Source organism: Lacerta agilis, chromosome 17 (genome assembly GCF_009819535.1).
Source record: "Lacerta agilis isolate rLacAgi1 chromosome 17, rLacAgi1.pri, whole genome shotgun sequence".
NCBI lineage: Eukaryota > Metazoa > Chordata > Lepidosauria > Squamata > Lacertidae > Lacerta > Lacerta agilis.
The window spans coordinates 31,906,335-31,924,764 of NC_046328.1; the positions used below are offsets into that span (position 1 = coordinate 31,906,335).

General features: G+C 48.3%; 1 protein-coding gene across 1 annotated transcript in view; it reads left to right on the forward strand.

Annotated features, from left to right (window-relative positions):
* Positions 1-18,430, forward strand: part of KCNN3 (potassium calcium-activated channel subfamily N member 3) — an 86,743-nt gene that overhangs the window by 59,019 nt on the left and 9,294 nt on the right. The window contains exons 4-5 of the mRNA XM_033135821.1: positions 413-554; positions 13,537-13,647. Coding sequence (XP_032991712.1) covers positions 413-554; positions 13,537-13,647 — 253 coding nt within the window. The remainder of the gene's footprint in view (positions 1-412; positions 555-13,536; positions 13,648-18,430) is intronic.

Sequence of the window (18,430 nt, forward strand, 5' to 3'; positions counted from 1 at the left end):
AATGGAATACCGAATGGTTCCGTTTTTGAAAAATATGCAGGAATCTATGATACGCAAAACGAACAATGGAAGGAGAAGAAAGGAAATCACTGATATTTTAAGGATGTTAAAATGAGTATTTTAAACTGTGTAACAGAAAATGTTACAGAAAGACCCTGATGTTGGGGAAGATGGAGGGCAGAAGGAGAAAGGGACGACAGAGGATGAGATGGTTGGACAGTGTTCTCGAAGCGACTGGCATGAGTTTGGCCAAACTGCGGGAGGCAGTGGAGGATAGGGGTGCCTGGCGTGCTCTGGTCCATGGGGTCACGAAGAGTCGGACACGACTGAGCAACAACAAACAGAAAATGTAATGAAAAATCTATTTTTTTAAAAAAAGAGTTCCTTACCCGTGCCTGTATCTCCTCGACAGGTACCATGACCAGCAGGATGTTACCAGCAACTTCCTGGGTGCCATGTGGCTCATCTCCATCACATTCCTGTCCATCGGCTACGGCGACATGGTTCCACACACATACTGCGGCAAAGGCGTCTGCTTGCTCACAGGCATTATGGTAAGAGCGAACCTCGTGGGGCAGTCCTGGGGGAAGATTAAACATTCTGTTTTCTCGTCTGAAGTGCCGTTTCAGGGCTGGCGGCCTCCCGGTGCTGTTGGACTCCCAACTCCCACCAGCCCCAGCAGGCACTTCATTCCCCTCGGAGAGCTACAATTCCTAGAGCTGTAGTCGAAACTTGTTACGGGCGCTGAGGGTTGCTATTCCCCTCGCAGAACTGCAGTTTCCAGAGTGGTTTAACAACCATTCACTCTTCACAGGGAAACCTGGGGATTGTAGCTCTACGAGAGGAACAGGTGTATCTGAACAATTCTCAGCGCCTGCAGCAAACTAGTTTCCCAGGGTTCTTTGGGGATTGCATAGGACAGGTGGGGCCTAAGACTAAGGAGGAAGAGGTTGATGGGTGTTGGAGCCTTCTGGGCTGCTTGTAAGTACAGTGGTACCTCTGGTTACGTACTTGATTCGTTCCGGAGGTCCGTTCTTAACCTGAAACTGTTCTTAACCTGACGCACCACTTTAGCTAATGGGGCCTCCCGCTGCCGCTGCGCCGCCAGAGCATGATTTCTGTTCTTATCCTGAAGCAAAGTTCTTAACCTGAAGCGTTATTTCTGGGTTAGCGGAGTCTGTAACCTGAAGCGTATGGAACCTGAGGTACCACTGTATGAGGCTCAGGACTGCAATACCTGAAGGACCGCCTCTCTCCATATGAACCTACCTGGCCCCTGAGATCATTTTCTGAGGCCCTTCTTTGCGTGCCTCTTTCACGTGAGGCGGGTGGCAACACGAGAACAGGGCCTTTCCAACAGTGGCTCCCTGTTTGTGGAATGCTCTCCCCAGGGAGGTTTGGCTGGCACCTCCATTATACACCATTAGGCCCCAGGCAAAAACATTCCTCTTTAACCAGGCCTTTGGCTGATTGGCATCCAACATCCTTTTAAAAATGTGTTGGGGAGGGGACATTATTGTGTTGTTCTTGTTTCTATTTTATTATATTTCTACCTAGTGTTTTCCGGTTGTGATTTTATGTGGTGAACCGCCTTAAGACCTGTGGCCGTTGTGCAGTATACATATTGAATGAATGAATGAATGAATGCAGGCAAGTGGGGTTTGCCTGGCAGCAGCCTCCACTGCTTGCTGCTGTGTGTGGAAATGAGGATGCTGAATGAAGATGGCCGTTCTCACCTGAACCGGCAGAGCCTCTTTGGTAGGCTCTGCTGGTTAGGAATGGAACCTCCATGTCCAGTGGCAGCCTGCCTCTAAATACCCAGCTGCTACCAGCTGTAGAGGATAAAGCGCAGGAAGGGCTGTTGCCCCCGCGCCCTGCGGGGTGTGATTTCTCAAGAGCATCTGGCCCACGACTGTGGGAAACAGGATATTGGACTGCTGGACGGGTCTTTACTTGTCCCATCCAGCGAGGCTCTTCCTGAGCACTTTCTGCCGTGGTTCCAACCTCTCCAGAGTTGTCCCAGATGTCTTCCGGGGGCCAGCTGTGGAGCGTTCTTGCCTGCCCACCCCCAGCCCACTCCATTAATCCAAGCTACTTACACACAGCACCATTTCTTGTTTGTTTATCTCTCTTTTAATTAATGAGCTGGATTTGGCTGCCCTACCCCACCCAGGGGAAATATACAACGGCGGCTAGTCCTGTTTCCTCTCCCCTTCCGAATGTTGCTGAAGGTTTGCAACCGGGTGGAGATATTCCTTTGCCAGATTTATTTCTCGGAAGCCTGGTGAGAATCCCAGAGCTTTATGAGTCAACGAGTGACGGTCCAAAACTTGTGCGCATGCAACAACGGGTTCAGGAAAGGAGCACAGGCTCTGCGGCAATGTCCAGCTTCCTGAGAGGCATGGCTTTAATTTAAAAACCATGCCTCTAGGCCTCATGATGGAGAAGAAGCTCTTGAACTGCCTGCTTTGGATACCATTCCTATACAGTATGTGTCTACCAAGAACTGAGGATCAACTCATACCATACATTTAAAGCGCAGTGTTATGTGGCTTCCCCCAAAGGATTCTGGAAGCAGTTGCTTGTTAAGGGTGCTGAGAGAAGACCCCAGTGCCCCCCCCCCCGAGCTACAACTCCCAGAGTTACCTGTAAAGAGGGTTTGATTATTAAACCACTCAAGAGAACTGTAGCTCTGTGGAGGAAACAGGGCTCTCCAAATAACTCTCAGCCCCTTTAACAAACTACAGTTCTTTGGGGGAAACCGTGGCTGTTTAAAGTGGTATCATGAGGTATTAAATGAATGGTGTAAATTAGGCCTAAATTCTGTGGAGTTTGGTGGGTCTTATTCCCAGGACACAGGTGGTGTTGTGGGTTAAACCACAGAGCCTAGGGCTTGCCGATCAGAAGGTTGGCGGTTCGAATCCCCTTGACGGGGTGAGCTCCCGTTGTTCAGTCCCTGCTCCTGCCAAGTAGATAAATAGGTACCGCTCCGGTGGGAAGGTAAACGGCGTTTCCGTGCGCTGCTCTGGTTTGCCAGAAGCGGCTTAGTCATGCTGGCCACATGACCTGGAAGCTGTACGCCGGCTCCCTCGGCCAGTAAAGCGAGATGAGCGCCGCAACCCCAGAGTCATCCGCGACTGCACCTAACGGTCAGGGGTCCCTTTACCTTTACCTTACTCCCAGGTCAGGGGATAGAGGATTGCAGCCTACATCTCAGAAAAGGCAGCTGAATAAAGATTTCCCAGCAGGGTTGCTTGAAAACATTTTTCCCTTGCTGGAAAAGGTTTGGAAAACGGCAACCGAAATGTTACAACATCTGGGGCTTTTGGGTTTAGAGGAAAGGGGGAATGAGAGGCAACATGACAGAGGAATCTAAAAGCAAGCACGGCGTGGAGAAAAAAATGCATAGAGAGAAGCTTCTCTCTTTCATGATACTTGGAGCCACCCAATGTAGCTGAATGTCGGAAGATTCGGGACAGATTAAAAGAAGGCACTTTTCCACACAGCACATGATTACTCTGTGGAACACTCTTCCACAAGGTGTGTTGACGGCCACCAGTTTAGGTAGCTTCAAGAGAGGATTAGACACAATTCATGGAGGAAATTCATGGCTATTTTCTGCTTTCACTGTAAGAGGCCGCATTGTTGGGAATTGGAGGTGGGAAGAATTGCTGTTGCTCTTGTTGTTCCTGCTTGTGGACGTCCCTTTCGGGCATCTGGTTGGCCACTGTGAGAACAGGATGTGCTAGATCGGATGGGCTATTGGCCTGATCCAGGAGTCGGTCTCTTCCTGTGAGCAAAACCCAGGAAAACGATTTGTGCAAATGGGTAAGCATTGGCCTTCCCCTCCTGTTTATTTATTTCACTATTCAGGAGCCTGCCAGCACAATGTTTAAGAACACCATTTCACCGACTCCCCAGAGGTCAGTTCTCTGGGATGTGCAGCGGTGCCTTGACAATTCTTCGCCGTCAATAAATAAATACCACGTACTTTATTTGGAAGGGCTTGGCCAGCGTAGAACCTTTCCTTCTGTCCTGACCTGTTTTCTTCTTCATCTTGGGAGCTCTTTTCTTTTCTTTTTTTAAAGACCCATCATTAATCTGAGACTAGGGAGGTTTCCACACAATTTATCAGTGCTCTGGCACGGCAGCCTTCGAGGATCATCTCCATTGCAGCTGGAGAGGGTTCATTAATTCAGCAACACCCAAATAATCGTGGTGTGACCTCTTGATGCGTGTTGGGATGGATTCTGGGAAGACACACACGCCAGCTTCTTTAAAGTTTCCAGGGTTCAACCTGGCTTCCTTTTGAACTTTAGCAGAGCTGGGGAACAATTTGCAGCCTGGGGGCCACATTCACTTCTAGGAGCTGGTAAGGGTCTATGGCAGGGTTGCCAACTTGAATAAAATACAGTATTGGGATGTGTGTGTTTTGTTAACACGTTTCACAACGCGGTAAAAGACAACCTAATCTACATTAAAAAAAAATAAGAGGAAGAAATTAAATGAAAAGAAACAGAAGGGACAGAAGAATGCAATATCCTCTCTCACCTGGGAGCATCCCTCTCTTCTCCCACCTCTCGCCCTGAGAGATCTTGCAGGGGGTTGGACTAGATGACCCTTTGGATCCCTTCCAACTCTCCTATGATTCTATGAACCCAACAGTTGGAGCCCAGTGGTGCCGGGTAGACCAGGTGTCCTTCAGCTTTGGGTCCCCCAGGTGATGCTAGGCTATACAACTTCCATTGTCCCCAGCCAGCTTAGCCCGATGATCATGGATGATGGAGATTGTGGTCCAGCAATATGTGCTTGGATCCCACACGCTTGCAGGTTTCCTGGTTGGTTGCCGTGAGAACGGGATGCTAGATTAGGCGGGCCATCGCCCTGACCCAGCAGAGCTTTTACGTTTTTAACATCCGGGGACCCAAGATAAAGAACGACACCATAAATACTGAGCTAGATGTCTCTGGTTGCAGCATAAGGGGACTTTCTGCATTCCTGAGAGGGGCAATTGGTGGGCCATCTCACTGAACCAGAGGGTCCCTCCCCTCTCTGATGCAGCTCTTTCTGACTGGTGGCTGCCTCTTGCTACTTTCTGACCCGCACCAAGCGGGGATGAGAGACAAAACAGCTGCTTCTCTTCCTCCTGCCCCGCTGGAAACCTTGGAAGCTCAATTCCACCCCACCTCAAGACCTGCCGTTTGCTGTCCGAGGTTCCCATCCCTCTGAGCTTGGCACCTGTTCATGTTTATTGTCGCTAATCCTCCTTTGAACACCCACCGTTGGAAAGGGTTGATCAGCCGTGTGCTTTTCCTGGGGGCAAATAATTGGGATCTCTTAACGCAGATCGATTTTCCCTTAGTGCTGGTTAACAGCCCTGTTGTCTGCAGTCATGTAGGTTTTGTGTGTGTGTGTGTGTGTGTGTGTGTGTGCGTGCACACTTTTAACTCAAAGGAGCGGCCTTTACTGAGTCAGCTCAGCTTTTTCTCTCTCACACATAGCCTTTCCTCTCCGTGATCCATTTACTGGTGATTCCAGGGATTGAACCTGCAGCCCTTCTGTATGCAAGGCGGCCGCTTTGTCAGTGAGCTACAGCTCCTCCCCAGGATCGCCAATCTCTTTCCAGTCCTCATCTGCACATGGAGCAGAATGATGAAATGGATTAAACCACTTTAGACTGCAAGGGAAGAGGAAATGTTACCCCCTCTTTTTTATTTTAAAAAAAAGATGCTCTCTTGCCTTTAAAAAGCTCCCTACAAATAGTGAGCCAGCATACATGTCCTAGCTCAGGCATAGACAAACTCCGGCCCTCCAGATGTTTGGGACTACAATTCCCATCATCCCTAGCTAACAGGACCAGGGGGCAGGGATGATGGGAATTGTAGTCCCAAGCATCTGGAGGGCTGGAGTTTGCCTATGCCTGTCCTAGCTGTTCCCCGTCCCCTACTTGTAAAGCTTTTAAAACAACAACAACCTAACAACATTTATTAAGTTTTACTTTTATACACAAAAAGCAAATTATGGAATAATTTTATAGAAAGGAAATGATAAATACTATAAACAGCAACATTAACTCATGGTTCTTGGACTTAATGCAATACAGTATATTATTTATATACAGTGATTTCTTCTATAGCTAGAGCAGATTTCTGCTTCCCCTTCCCCTTTTATGCTTGCAGGGTATCCCATGTGGATAGGAACCACATGCACAACAAAATTTGCAATTACATTGCAGGAACATATGGAGTTTTTAAATCCGGAAGAGCACTCTGAAGTGGTGCAGTCCGAAATGGTGCCATTCGTTTTATTTACTTGTTCTGCTACATATGTTGATGGAGAATGACGGCCGACCGACGGTGATATCAGCTGATTGACAGCTGAGCCAAGATTGGCATATAGGCCAATTACCGTTACATTGCTTCAAATTTCAAGCTGAAATCTGCTTCCCCGCTATTTTCAGTCATTGGTTCCAATCCTGCCCAGCTAAGTTCTACTCAGAGTAGAACTATTGATTTCTTTTTTAATAAAAAAGGTGGCAAAAAACCTAAAGCTAAGTAATGCCCATTAATTTCATTTTTTTTAAAAAAAGAATTTATTGAATTTCCACATTAAACAACAAGCAAAACATACAAATACAAATATAACAACACTACAATTACAATAACAACAACAAAGGAAAAAGAAAAAAAAACCTTATGCATACCTAACACACGAAGACAGGAACACTGCAATAATTATTATTTAAATCTTATTCCAAATCTTAGTTGGGGACTTCCCCCGTTCTCTCCTCTGCGTTCAGTTCTAATTTACTTTAGTAACTTTGTAACTATTTTATCATTCATTCACCATTATCCTTAATCCAAATCATGCCCATTAATTTCAAGAGGTCTATTCTAAGCATGCAATAGATAGAAAGAGGCGCACATAAGAGTTATTCTTATTATTTTAAACATGCAGTTTAAAAAGTAATGGACACACCACATTAATGTGGGTATGTGTGTGCGCACAAACACACACACACACACACATACAGAGTACACAGTACACCTCATGAACACAGACACACCCAGCTGTCAGGCTTGTAATTAGCTATTGTTAAGCCAAATTTTGTGTGTGTGAGAGAATGAAGGAATGAATGAATTTTCCTGCAGGTTGCAGCAGCTGGGGAGAGATCGGTTAACCTTCCCAGGACGATCACAAGCCCCTCGAAGCCCTGCAGTTAGGCATGGGGGGGGGAGCCTTCTATTGGAAGTGCTGTGAAAGCTTTTTAAAAACCTAATTGCATCAGGGGAGGGAAAATAAGCCTGCATTTGGCCTGCAGTTTACCAGTTCCTCATGCCTACCTTAAGGGCCGGCCTCTTTATTTTTTATTTTATTTATAAGCTGAGTTTTTTTCAAGACGCCCGATGGTTGCGCTCCATGCAATATTCCGCTCTTACACGGTAACACTTGTGGGATTGCGGGACGCAGCCAGGGATAAGCAGCAGCAAGGCAGGGTAGTAATGGAGACACAGCCGGAGCGGCGCATTGGCTGCTTGGAGAGCTCAAGCTGAGCTAGAGAGGAAATCCCCCCCAGACCTGGCAAGAGTGACCTTTCTACGCCATTCATCCAGAAAATGAGTCTTTTAGCACCTGAGGCTTCTTCCCTGCCATGGCTGGCAGATCTCTGAGCACAGAGGTATAAAAAAAAAACACCACAAAATCTCCTGCTAAGTAGGATCCTGCTGCTTCAGGGCCGAGTGGGCAGGAGGGAGGGAGGGAGCGGATAACTGCAGAGTTCCTCCAGAGCAGCAGGGCTCTGCTTAATATTTAAAACCAGGGCTCAGTTGGCAAGTTAATTTTTATGTGAATGCTTAAATGAAGAATGATAAATCTTAGGAGTGCATTTCCAGGAGTAATGGGTGGGTCTCACCAGCTCATTCTTTAGTAAAGGGTAAAGGGACCCCTGACCATTAGGTCCAGTCGTGTCCGACTCTGGGGTTGCGACGCTCATCTCGCTTTATTGGCCGAGGGAGCCAGCGTACAGCTTCCGGGTCATGTGGCCAGCATGACAAAGCCGCTTCTGGCAAACCAGAGCAGCACACGGATACGCCGTTTACCTTCCCACCGGAGCGGTACCTATTTATCTACTTGCACTTTGATGTGCTTTCGAACTGCTAGGTTGGCAGGAGCAGGGACCGAGCAATGGGAGTTCAACCCGTCGCGGGGATTCGAACCGCCGACCTTCTGATTGGCAAGCCCTAGGCTCTGTGGTTTAACCCATAGCACCACCCGCGTCCCTGTAAAGGGACCCCTGGCCATTGGGTCCAGTTAGTAGGGGTGGCCAAGTTTGTCAATTTTCTTTTCTCTCTGTTCCCCATTTCCACAAGCTTTTTCTGTGTGTGCATCGGCTTGCATTTTGGGGCGTATTTCTTCAAATCCCTGTGACCCTAATGTTTACATTTTTGCAAGTGCTTTCCCAGCAGTGGTGTAGCAGTTAGACCAGTGTTTCCCAAACTTTTGGGGGGCCGCCACCCCCCCCTTTGTGCCGTATACTCACCCCTAACCTTAAAAAAAGCATTCAGAATTATTCAGAATGAAAAAGCATTATTCCAAGCAACGTTCAAAATTTGCCGGGTGCAAGGTGCATTCTGCACATAGCTATCGGCCTTTTGCAACCTAGTGAAGATTCCCAAGTGGCAGGATGCCGTCTGAAGTCTCCACCATCTGAAGGTGGATGCCTGGGGATTCTTGGATCTTGACCGCTTTCACACACTAGCCACACATCCTGCAGAATTCCACCAGTTATATTTTATCTGCACAATCAGAATGAATTTCAGGAACCAAAAAGCCTTTTTTGAAAAATACGACTTTCGAGCCGTCTGACCCCAAAATGGCAATTGGGCGTTCCGTTTCGGCGACTGTAACCTTGGTGTAAGGAGCCGTTTGGCACCTAGCTTGTTATATCTCAATTTCTAACACTGGTTCTGAGTTACTGTGGAGCAGGCTTCTGAAATCTTTGGAACTTGGCAGAGAATCTCTCCCGCAGATTCCAATTAGCAGATGATGCATCATTGACGATTCTTTTCACGAATATGTGTATTTTTGGCTGGAGAATTGCATTTCAAAATTCAGGGCAGCTTTTCAGAGGATAAATGTGTTTCGGTTCATGCACTGGTTTCAAGAAGGGCACAGTTGGTAGGTTTGCAAGGTGAATTAATCCCCCCCCCCACTTCTCAGAGAGCAGGGATAGCTTTCACGTCCCTGCTGAGTGTGCAGCTGGTAGCAAACCTAGGTTTAATATGTGGAATGACACTTGGGAGTGTTAAGATTTTTCCTGAGTTGGAAGTATGCTTCCTGTTGGGAGTGTTGGGATGCAACTCAGCTTGTATTGATGGGATTTGCCTTGGAAGGAAGGTGATAGAGAGGATAACCTCCCATCTTCCTAGACTGTGTTTCTGACCTAACCTGTGCTGACCTTCCTTCTGCTGTTGGATGGATGCTCTCAGGGTTGCTGACCTCACTTCCTCCTTCTCATCACCACCTTGGGAGAGAAGACCTCCTTCCTTTGTTTCTCCCTCCTGCAGATATCAAAGAGCAAGCGTGGTTCTTTGCATCTCCAACTGGCAGCATTTGAGAACTTTTAGTTGAGAGAAAAGGCGAAGGCGACATGATAGAAGTTTATAAAATTATGCATGGCATGAGAACTCTAGAGGACTCGTGGGCACCCAACAGTGGAAGCAGAGCAGAGCCACCATGGCTAGTAGACTTTGATGGGGGCACCATTGTTTCTGAATACCAGTTTCTGAAAACCACTGGAGAGGAGAGAGCTCTTGTGCTCGGGTCCTGCTTGCCGGTTCGCCACAGGCTTCTGATTGGCCAAGTGAAAACAGGATGCTGGACTAGAGAGGCCATTGGCCTGATCTAGCAGGTCCTTATTCTCTCTTTTTTTATATATATAATTTTTTATTGAATTTTATAAATATTTTTTTGACAAAACATACACCTTACATATAATATATACAGACCACTTGGCCATCCTGAGACTTCCCTCCTCCTCAACTAATGGTTTTCCTAATTATGCTCTGATATTGCTTATTATTATTATTATTATTACCCTTAAACCCAAATCTTAACTACAACATTTAAACATCATATTGATAATAATTGATCTCTCTAACCTTACAAAACTTCTTGTAGCCCTACTAACGATGTCAATTCTTTACAATTGGCTCTCAAATATGATGTAAATTTATTCCAGTCTTTCAAAAAGGCCTGGTCCTGCTGGTTCCAAATTATCCCGGTTAGTTTCGCCAACTTCTTCATAGTCCATTAACTTCATCTGCCACTCTTCTTTCGTTGGGATCTCTTCTTGTAGCAGGTCCTTATTCTCTTCCTCCCTTGGATAGAACTAGAACCTTTTCTATCAAGCCTGCATTTCCTTTAGCAAGCTTAGCTTTCTCATTTTCATACTCAAAGGTCTCAGTGGGGCTGCATATCACAAGGAACTGAAGTCTATTGTGCAACAGCATGTGTGCAGTTCATGTACTTAACAGCTCTTGGACCACATCAGTCTACCCACACATGGCAGTGGGCACCTACAACTCGCTACCAAATCTCCTGGCAATTGGAGAGATGCCTTCTTTTTAAAGTGACCCCCTGGCCATGGGTTCAGACTCCAACATCACCCTTGACCAATGGCATTGCTGGATGGGACTGGTGGGAGTTGGAAGTCCCACATCTGGACGGCCCCAGGTTTTTTTGAGGGCTTCTCCAGTTTAGCTGACACCTCTTGCATCCAGCTCACCCCAGGTGGCTGTTCATTCAGGGTCTCTCCGAAGGTGATTCCCTCCTGAGCAAAGCTCAAGAGGTTTGTCGTTTACTATCACTAGAAAGCAGCAGGCTCACCGTTTTCCACACCGTTTTGGTTTTGGGTTTCTTTCTTTTGCTGCAGTAGGATTTGGCCTTAAAAAAAACAAAAAACCTTTGCATATTCAGGGAGGGAGTGTGGTGTGAATGTGTGTGTGTGTTTGGTGATAGCAAAAGCCCTAAACCCCACCAGGCCAGGGCTTATGGGAATGCTTCAGAATTGAGATCGGACCAGGCTTGTTAATTAAAGACTGAGATGGGCTTACTGGAGTGTCTAATCTCCAGGGTGGTGGCAGGGCAGGGGGGAAGGAGAAAGAGAGAGGGCAAAAATAGATGTGTGGTTCTGTCAAGTTTGACATGCGTTCATATGCCAAACACCTGCTGTGGACATGTACACAGACACGCGCCATGACACCTAAAAAACAACGCTTCTCCCTAAACTCTTTGGAGGACTGGCAGCTGTCTGCGTTTAGCAGAGGAAGAGGCTCCTCTGCCCACCGTCCCTCTGCCAGATGTGCCGTTCTGCAGCCCCAGCAGGTCCTGATTGGGATGTAATCACTCGGATAAAGAGAAAAGACACAGCCCAGCTGTCATTCTTCTGGGCCGGCAAGGGGGGAAGGCGGGCAGGGAGGCACATGCTACAATCTCTCCCCCCCCCCCGGGCCTCTGTTTTGTAACCCATCGCCTAGAGCTTAAGAACCACTTCACTCTTTACATGGCACTTTGCGCTTGTGGCGGCTTTGCTGCTTCCTCTCCTTTGGCCAGTGGGCCAAATGTGAAGGGGAAGGGTGGGGGATGAGGAGCCTGTGAGGGGCTGAGGGCTTCATTCTCTTCTGGTCCACCTTCTGAGGGCCACTGGATAATAGCAGGCAGAGCAAAACGTATACCCGGTTTTACCTTTGCACAACAGGTTAGTTCCAGCGTTCACTCACGCATCCTCTCTATTCTTGCCAAGGGAAGCAAGGTCCACAAACAGAGCTCAAGGGCAACTTCCAGCCAGGCAGAAACACTCAAGGAGGGTGAGAAAAGCAGGGCCGATCTGGGGAGAGACTGGGGGCCCCGGATAGTGAGGCCTAGAGGCCATGTTCAGCCCCCAGGTGTGAAGTTCCCCACCACCACCCATGCAGGTGGCTGTGATAAGGTCATGGCAGCAAAGGGTTTGGGAACCTGTGGTCCTCCAAATGTTGTTGGACCACAACTCCCATCATCACTGACCATTGGCCCTGCTGGCTGGGGGCTGATGGGGGTTGGAGTCCCAGGCACTTCCGTAATGCCCTTGATCAGGGAGGGCTGCCTTAGGTTGTAGGCCTGCGGTCTAGCCCGACTGTGTTGGTTTACAGTTCCTAGGTGCTTATTGTTGCTTGTAACAGTACCAATAAAAGTCGTTTATCCTTAATGTTCTCATTAATAAGCAAATTCGTGTTTTGTTTTTTTAAACCAGTTCTTTTAAGGCAATTTCTTGCTTTATGGGGCTTGTGGGTGAACAGCAGGCACCACTCCACTTTTGGAGCCAGCGGGGTGGCAGGTGCTGTTTCAGCACCATGGATAGCGGCTCAGATGCATGTCTTTAGGACAGAGGCTGTTGTATATGCTTGTATTTTTTTCCTTGCTACATGGCTTTGGGGAGTCTTGGAGTTGAGGTCCCAGGACAACTGTGAGTGGCATATTCTGTCTGACACCCTCCCCCACCCCCTTGATCATTCACCTGCCAAATGGTGGGGCTGGAGGGAACCAAAACATTGCAGCTGCCTTGGACGCTGATGACAACAATAATAATATTAACAACAACAACAACAACAACAACAACAACAACAACAGTACCATGCCCATCTGACTGGGTTGCCCCACCCACTCTGGGCAGCTTCCAACAGAATATAAGAGAACACACAAAACATCCAAAACTTTCCAATGTAGGACTGCTGTCAGATTTCTATGGAAGGTTGTACTGTATAATAGTTTCTGTCTTTGATATCTGACCGGGAGGGCATTTCACAGCGCAGCCGCCCTGTGCTGACTACTATTACGCTTTGCATTGTGTTTTTATTATTATGGTTCGTAAAATGTGTTCTTGATGTTGTACATCGCCCTGGGATCTTTTGATAAAGGAGGATATATCAATCAATCAATCAGTCAGGGCTGAAGAATCTTTTATGTCTGTGGGGTGGGGACAGAGAGGCGAGAGTGGGCAGAGATAGGTTTGTTTCTACACACCTGTTCCCCTCTCTATCCTCCCCTCAAGTCAAGCCAGAGGCAGTATCAGAGTTTAAGGACACGTCCAAGCAAGAGAAATCACCCAAGGAGGGTGCAGAGCAAGGCCAGCAGGAGTGTGTGGCCTTGGGGATAGAGGTGGGGTTGAGGAAGGGGATGTGGCCTAGGGAGAGTTTCGAGGGCTAGATGGAGAGGCCTGGAGGGTCACCTTGGTCCCCCAGGCCTGAGGTTCCTCACTATACAAAATGGTTGGGAGTGTCAGCCAGAAACAAAACCATGGGCTAGAAAACAAAAATACTAACGGTAGTAGCCACAAGGGCAAGGGTTTCTGTCCTTGGGGGAATTCAAAATAGCAGCCACGGGGATTTCAAGCAGGCTGTGGCGGCAGCGCAAATAGGAAGCTGAGTTAATATTTGGGTTGGATTTCTGGCTAACTCTCAGTGTTGTGTTTTGTTTTTGGTTCTCTCCTTCACCTGCCAGGGGGCTGGCTGCACCGCCCTGGTAGTGGCTGTCGTGGCACGGAAGCTGGAGCTCACCAAAGCCGAGAAGCACGTCCACAACTTCATGATGGACACGCAGCTCACCAAACGGGTAAGCGGCCTGCGAGCGGGTGGCAGGAGACCCTCCCGCATGATGCCCTGTGGTTCAGTGGCGGGGCATCTGCCTTGCATGCGCAAGGTCCCAGGTTATGGCCCCAGCATCTTCAGGTCAGGCTGGGGGTGCCTTGTGCCTGAAACCCTGCAGAGCTGCGGTCGGTCAGTGTAGACCAGGGGTCGGCAACGTGCGGCCCATGGGCTGGATGCGGCCCATAAAGACCGTTTTACCGGCCCATGAGCAACCCCTGAACCGAGCCACCCACTTGGCGAGTCCTCCACATGTTGTGCTAAACCGGTGCATCATGGTGCAGGAACTCACTGAGTGGCACCGGAAATCGTGTCTGTGCACATGCAGACGCCAAAAATCGCTTCTGCGTAGGCGCGGTTTTCGGCATCTGGGTATGCGCAGAAGTGATGTCTAGCGTCACGGACATGTGCAGCCGCGATTTCTGGCGGCTTGCTACGCCAGTCCAGCCCACGGACGATCTCCGTGGGAGTGATCCGGCCCATAGCCGGTAAACCTTGCCAACCCCTCGCGTAGACAATATAGAGCTGGGTGGACAGTGGTCCCAGGTTCACTTAAGAAAAGCTGGTATTCAGGGGTAGACTGCCTCTGATGCTGGAGGTTCATAAGAAATCACGGCTAATAGCTGCCGATAGACATACATTCCACAAAGTTGTCCAGTCTGGGAGTTGAATCCCTGATATTACAGCAATGTTAATTGGCAATGGAACGTGTCCACTGTAGACATTAAAACAGTGTTTTTCAACCTTTTTTGGGCAAAGGCACACTTGTTTCATGAAAAAAATCACGAGGCACAGCACCATTAGAAAATGTTAAAAAATTTAACTCTGTGCCTATATTGACTATACATAAAGTAATTTTTCAATTTTTCCCACAGCACACCAGGCAACATCTCGCGGCACACTAGTGTGCCGCGGAACAGTGGTTGAAAAACACTGCATTAAAATATATTTCGTTCATCCTTATGCTTGGATTTGGCATCCCTTGAACGGACAAGGCTGCATCAGAACCGTCTTTTTTTAGGCTGTTCCTTTTGCCTAGCAACTTCTTCGCACTTCCCCTCTGGTCCTCTGGGGCCACCTCTCTCTGCCCCCCCCTTCAGCCAGATTCATTATCTAAATTGCTTTCTCTCCGACCTCTCTGGATAATTTCCCTCGCTTGCTTATGGAAGGCTTTTTTTTTTTTAAAGATGAGGCGCAGAACAGGAGCTCTTGGTCCCCAGGGGCAGGTTTTGCAAGATCCCCGAGCTGCCCGAGGTTGGAGTCGGGGAAAAATGTCAGAGGTGTTCTCTTTGAAGGGGAGTGAGAAAAAGAGGAGCACAGCCTGAATAAGGAGGCTGAAAGGCTTGTTCGGAGCAGGCGGGGGCTGTGTGCGTGTCCGTCAGGGGAGCACTAGAGCAAATTAATGATTCGAGAAGCTGTTTCTTCAGAGGCCGCGTATCATGACAAGTTCCCCAACACTTCCAAGCCTGCGTGAAGATCTCCCGGATCTCGTGCACATCAGACAAGTGGAGGGGGAGAGAGATTTATCCGGCAAGGCAGCATCAAGGTGTTAATAAGGTTTTTTTTTTTCCTCCAGATGTCTGCCACATACTCTTTGTGTGCCAATGTATTTTATTTATGTATTTGTTTCTTCTGGTTTGTTTTTTTTAAGTACTCTTAATAGGATCAGATCCCAGAGCAGGATACATTTTTCAAAGCATTCAACATTTTTGGGACGAAGGGGTGTCATCAAACGACTCATTTCCCTTGGGGGTAATCCTTTGGGGGCTGCATGATGATTGTGGGTAGGGCCAGAGTCAGAGGCAGACAAGGTGAAACCCAAACCTGGGCAGGGCCACCCCCCCTTTCTCTCTTCCCTACATCCTTCCCATCTTACTCTCCACCAGGTGGGATGCTGGGGGAGAAAGAACTGGCTGTTTTCAGAGGGAACCTGAACTGATTGCTTGCAGAAAGCTTTTAAGATTGGGCCAGTGGCCACCTGAGGCAGCCAGAAGTGGAGAACCTAACAACCCCCCCCCCCCCACACATCATCTACAAGCAAGAATTGCAAGTCAGTATAGAAATAAATTAGGGACGTGAGTGGCGCTGTGGTCTAAACCACAGAGCCTACGGCTTGCCGATCAGAAGGTTGGCAGTTCGAATCCCCATGACGGGGTGAGCTCCCGTTGCTCGGTCCCTGCTCCTGCCAACCTAGCAGTTCAAAAGCATGTCAAAGTGCAAGTAGATAAATAGGTACCACTCCTGCGGGAAGGTAAATGGCGTTTCCGTGCACTGCTCTGTTTCACCAGAAGCGGCTTAGTCATGCTGGCCACATGACCTGGAAGCTGTGTGCCGGCTCCCTCGGCTAATTAAGCGAGATGAGCGCCGCATCCCTAGAGTCGTCCGCGACTGGACCTAATGGTCAGGGGTCCCTTTACCTATAGAAATAAATTCTGGGGAAACTGTTTGTCCCATCAAGAAAATGATTAACACCCATGAAAGCAAATTCAAGTAGGTTTTGAGGGTTTTAAAATGACAGAAATGCTGGCATTTTTATGCTAAACAATATTTTCTTGCAGAATGCTACGACCTGGTGTATTTTTCCCCCTGGAGCGGCTTTGTTAATAATTGTCAAATGATTTATTTGTTTTATTTAAAAGTGGGTTGTACCAGCCACAACAAGGAAATAACTCCCCCAAAAGAAACTCCCCAGAAAATCCAAACAATCTGACAGATCTGTAAAGGGGCAGACAGCCTTTCAGGTAGTAAGGAAAGAAAACCTCTCCCTTAAACTAAACCCAATACCAAATCTACAGAAGATCATCCCAGGAGAGTAAGAGGAATCCCATCCTCCTTTTTACGCTCACTGAGATGCAACATGCAATCATCCAGCCTCTTCCTTTTCCAGCTCCACCCAGGCACGGACATAAGTTTAACAGGTGATGAGCAAAGCACAGCTCCCAGTACATCAGTTTTATATTACACATGCATGGTGGGTTTGCTGCCCTCCCGGGTTGCTAATTCCAAGAATCCATTTTCTTCAAGGGTTTTTCCGAAGGACCCCTTGTGCGTAGCAAGAATGATTCATGGACGGAGCCGGCCTTCCCCGTCTCGAAGCTGCTCCTTTTTAGCTCATTGAAAAGAAAGGGGGGGGGGAGAGACAAAGTGTGAAGGGGGAATGGAGAGAGCAAGGCTTGCTTTTTCACATCTCCCTAGACATGGGGGTGGCAAGAGAGCCTTGCCCTCTGAAAGACCGGGTACATAGCTTGGGGGAGCTTCTGGATCCTTTGCTGTCATTTGAGGTTCAGGTGGCCTCAGTGGCACAGAGTGCCTTCCATCAGCTTCTGTGGTAGAGAATGTGCCTTGCATTTAGAGCAGGGGTCAGCAAGGTTATGAGAGCCAGTGTGGTGTAGTGGTTAAGAGCGGTAGACTCGTAATCTGGTGAACCGGGTTCACTTCTCCGCTCCTCCACATGCAGCTGCTGGGTGACCTTGGACTAGTCACACTTCTCTGAAGTCTCTCAGCCCCACTCACCTCACAGAGTGTTTGTTGTGGGGGAGGAAGGGAAAGGAGAATGTTAGCCGCTTTGAGACTCCTTCGGTTAGTGATAAAGCGGGATATCAAATCCAAACTCTTCTTCTTTTTCTTCTTCTTCTTGGCTGGGCTAGATCGGTCCCGCAGAGATCCCTGCATGTGCTGGATTTTGTGTGTGTGTGAGCGTGCGTGCCTGTGATTTCCGGCATCTGTGAGTGTGCAGACGCAATTTCCAGCGCCACAGAAGCTGCACTGCACCGGTTTAGCGCAGCGCATGAGCGGGCAACTCAGCTTGGGGGCGGCTCGTGGGGCAGTCAAACGACCTCCGTGGGCCGCTTCCAGCCCATGGGCCTTAGGTTGCTGACCCCTGATTTAGAGGTTGGGAGGGACCCCCACCGCCCAGTCTGAAACCCTGGAGAGCTGCTGCCAGCCTGTGTAGGCCACAAGTGGGGAACCTTTGCCCCCCCCCCATATGTCTCTGAAATACAACTTCCATCAGTCCTAGTGAGCATGGCCAAAGACCAGGCACAATGACAATGATATATTACTTATACCCAGGGCTTTTTTTCTCTCTCTTAAAAAACGTACCCTCATTTTCCTACTCATATTGAAATACTGCCCCTCAATGAGGCAAAACTTAGATTTACAAAATGTTCAGGGGTATGCATACCCCCCAGGAAAAAAAGCACTGCTTATACCTACCCATCTGGCTGAATACAGAATTACAGAAAACATAACGAAACGCCAGACATTAAAAACTTCCCTTCATAGGTCCTCAGAAAGCTGTATAATAATTGACTGAGTCAGACCACCGGCTCAGTACTGCCTACACTGACTGGCAGCGGTCTTCCCAGGTTCCAGGCAAGATTCTCTTTCTTTGTGGGCAGGAAACAGCATTGCTGCCTGTGTGAGCTGCCGCCTGCCCCCCTCCCTTCCGCCAGTTGCCACCCCCACCCCCTTTGCAAACGTCTCCATAGCCCTGTAAATTAAAAAGGTATTAGCTGCTCCATGTGGCATCTCCAGGGCTGGGGAATCAAAGTGGAAATTGAGTTGTTATTGGCATTAGCTTAACCACACATTGCAGATAATTTAATTGGATTCAGAAGGAAGCTCCCTTCCTCGAGAGGGAGGGGCTGTGCCGCTTAGCGGGTAGGTCACATGCTTTGCATGTAGAATGTCACAGCTTGATTCCTCAGCGTCCTCTGTTAGAACAGGGGCAGGGGCCCTGTGGCACTCTG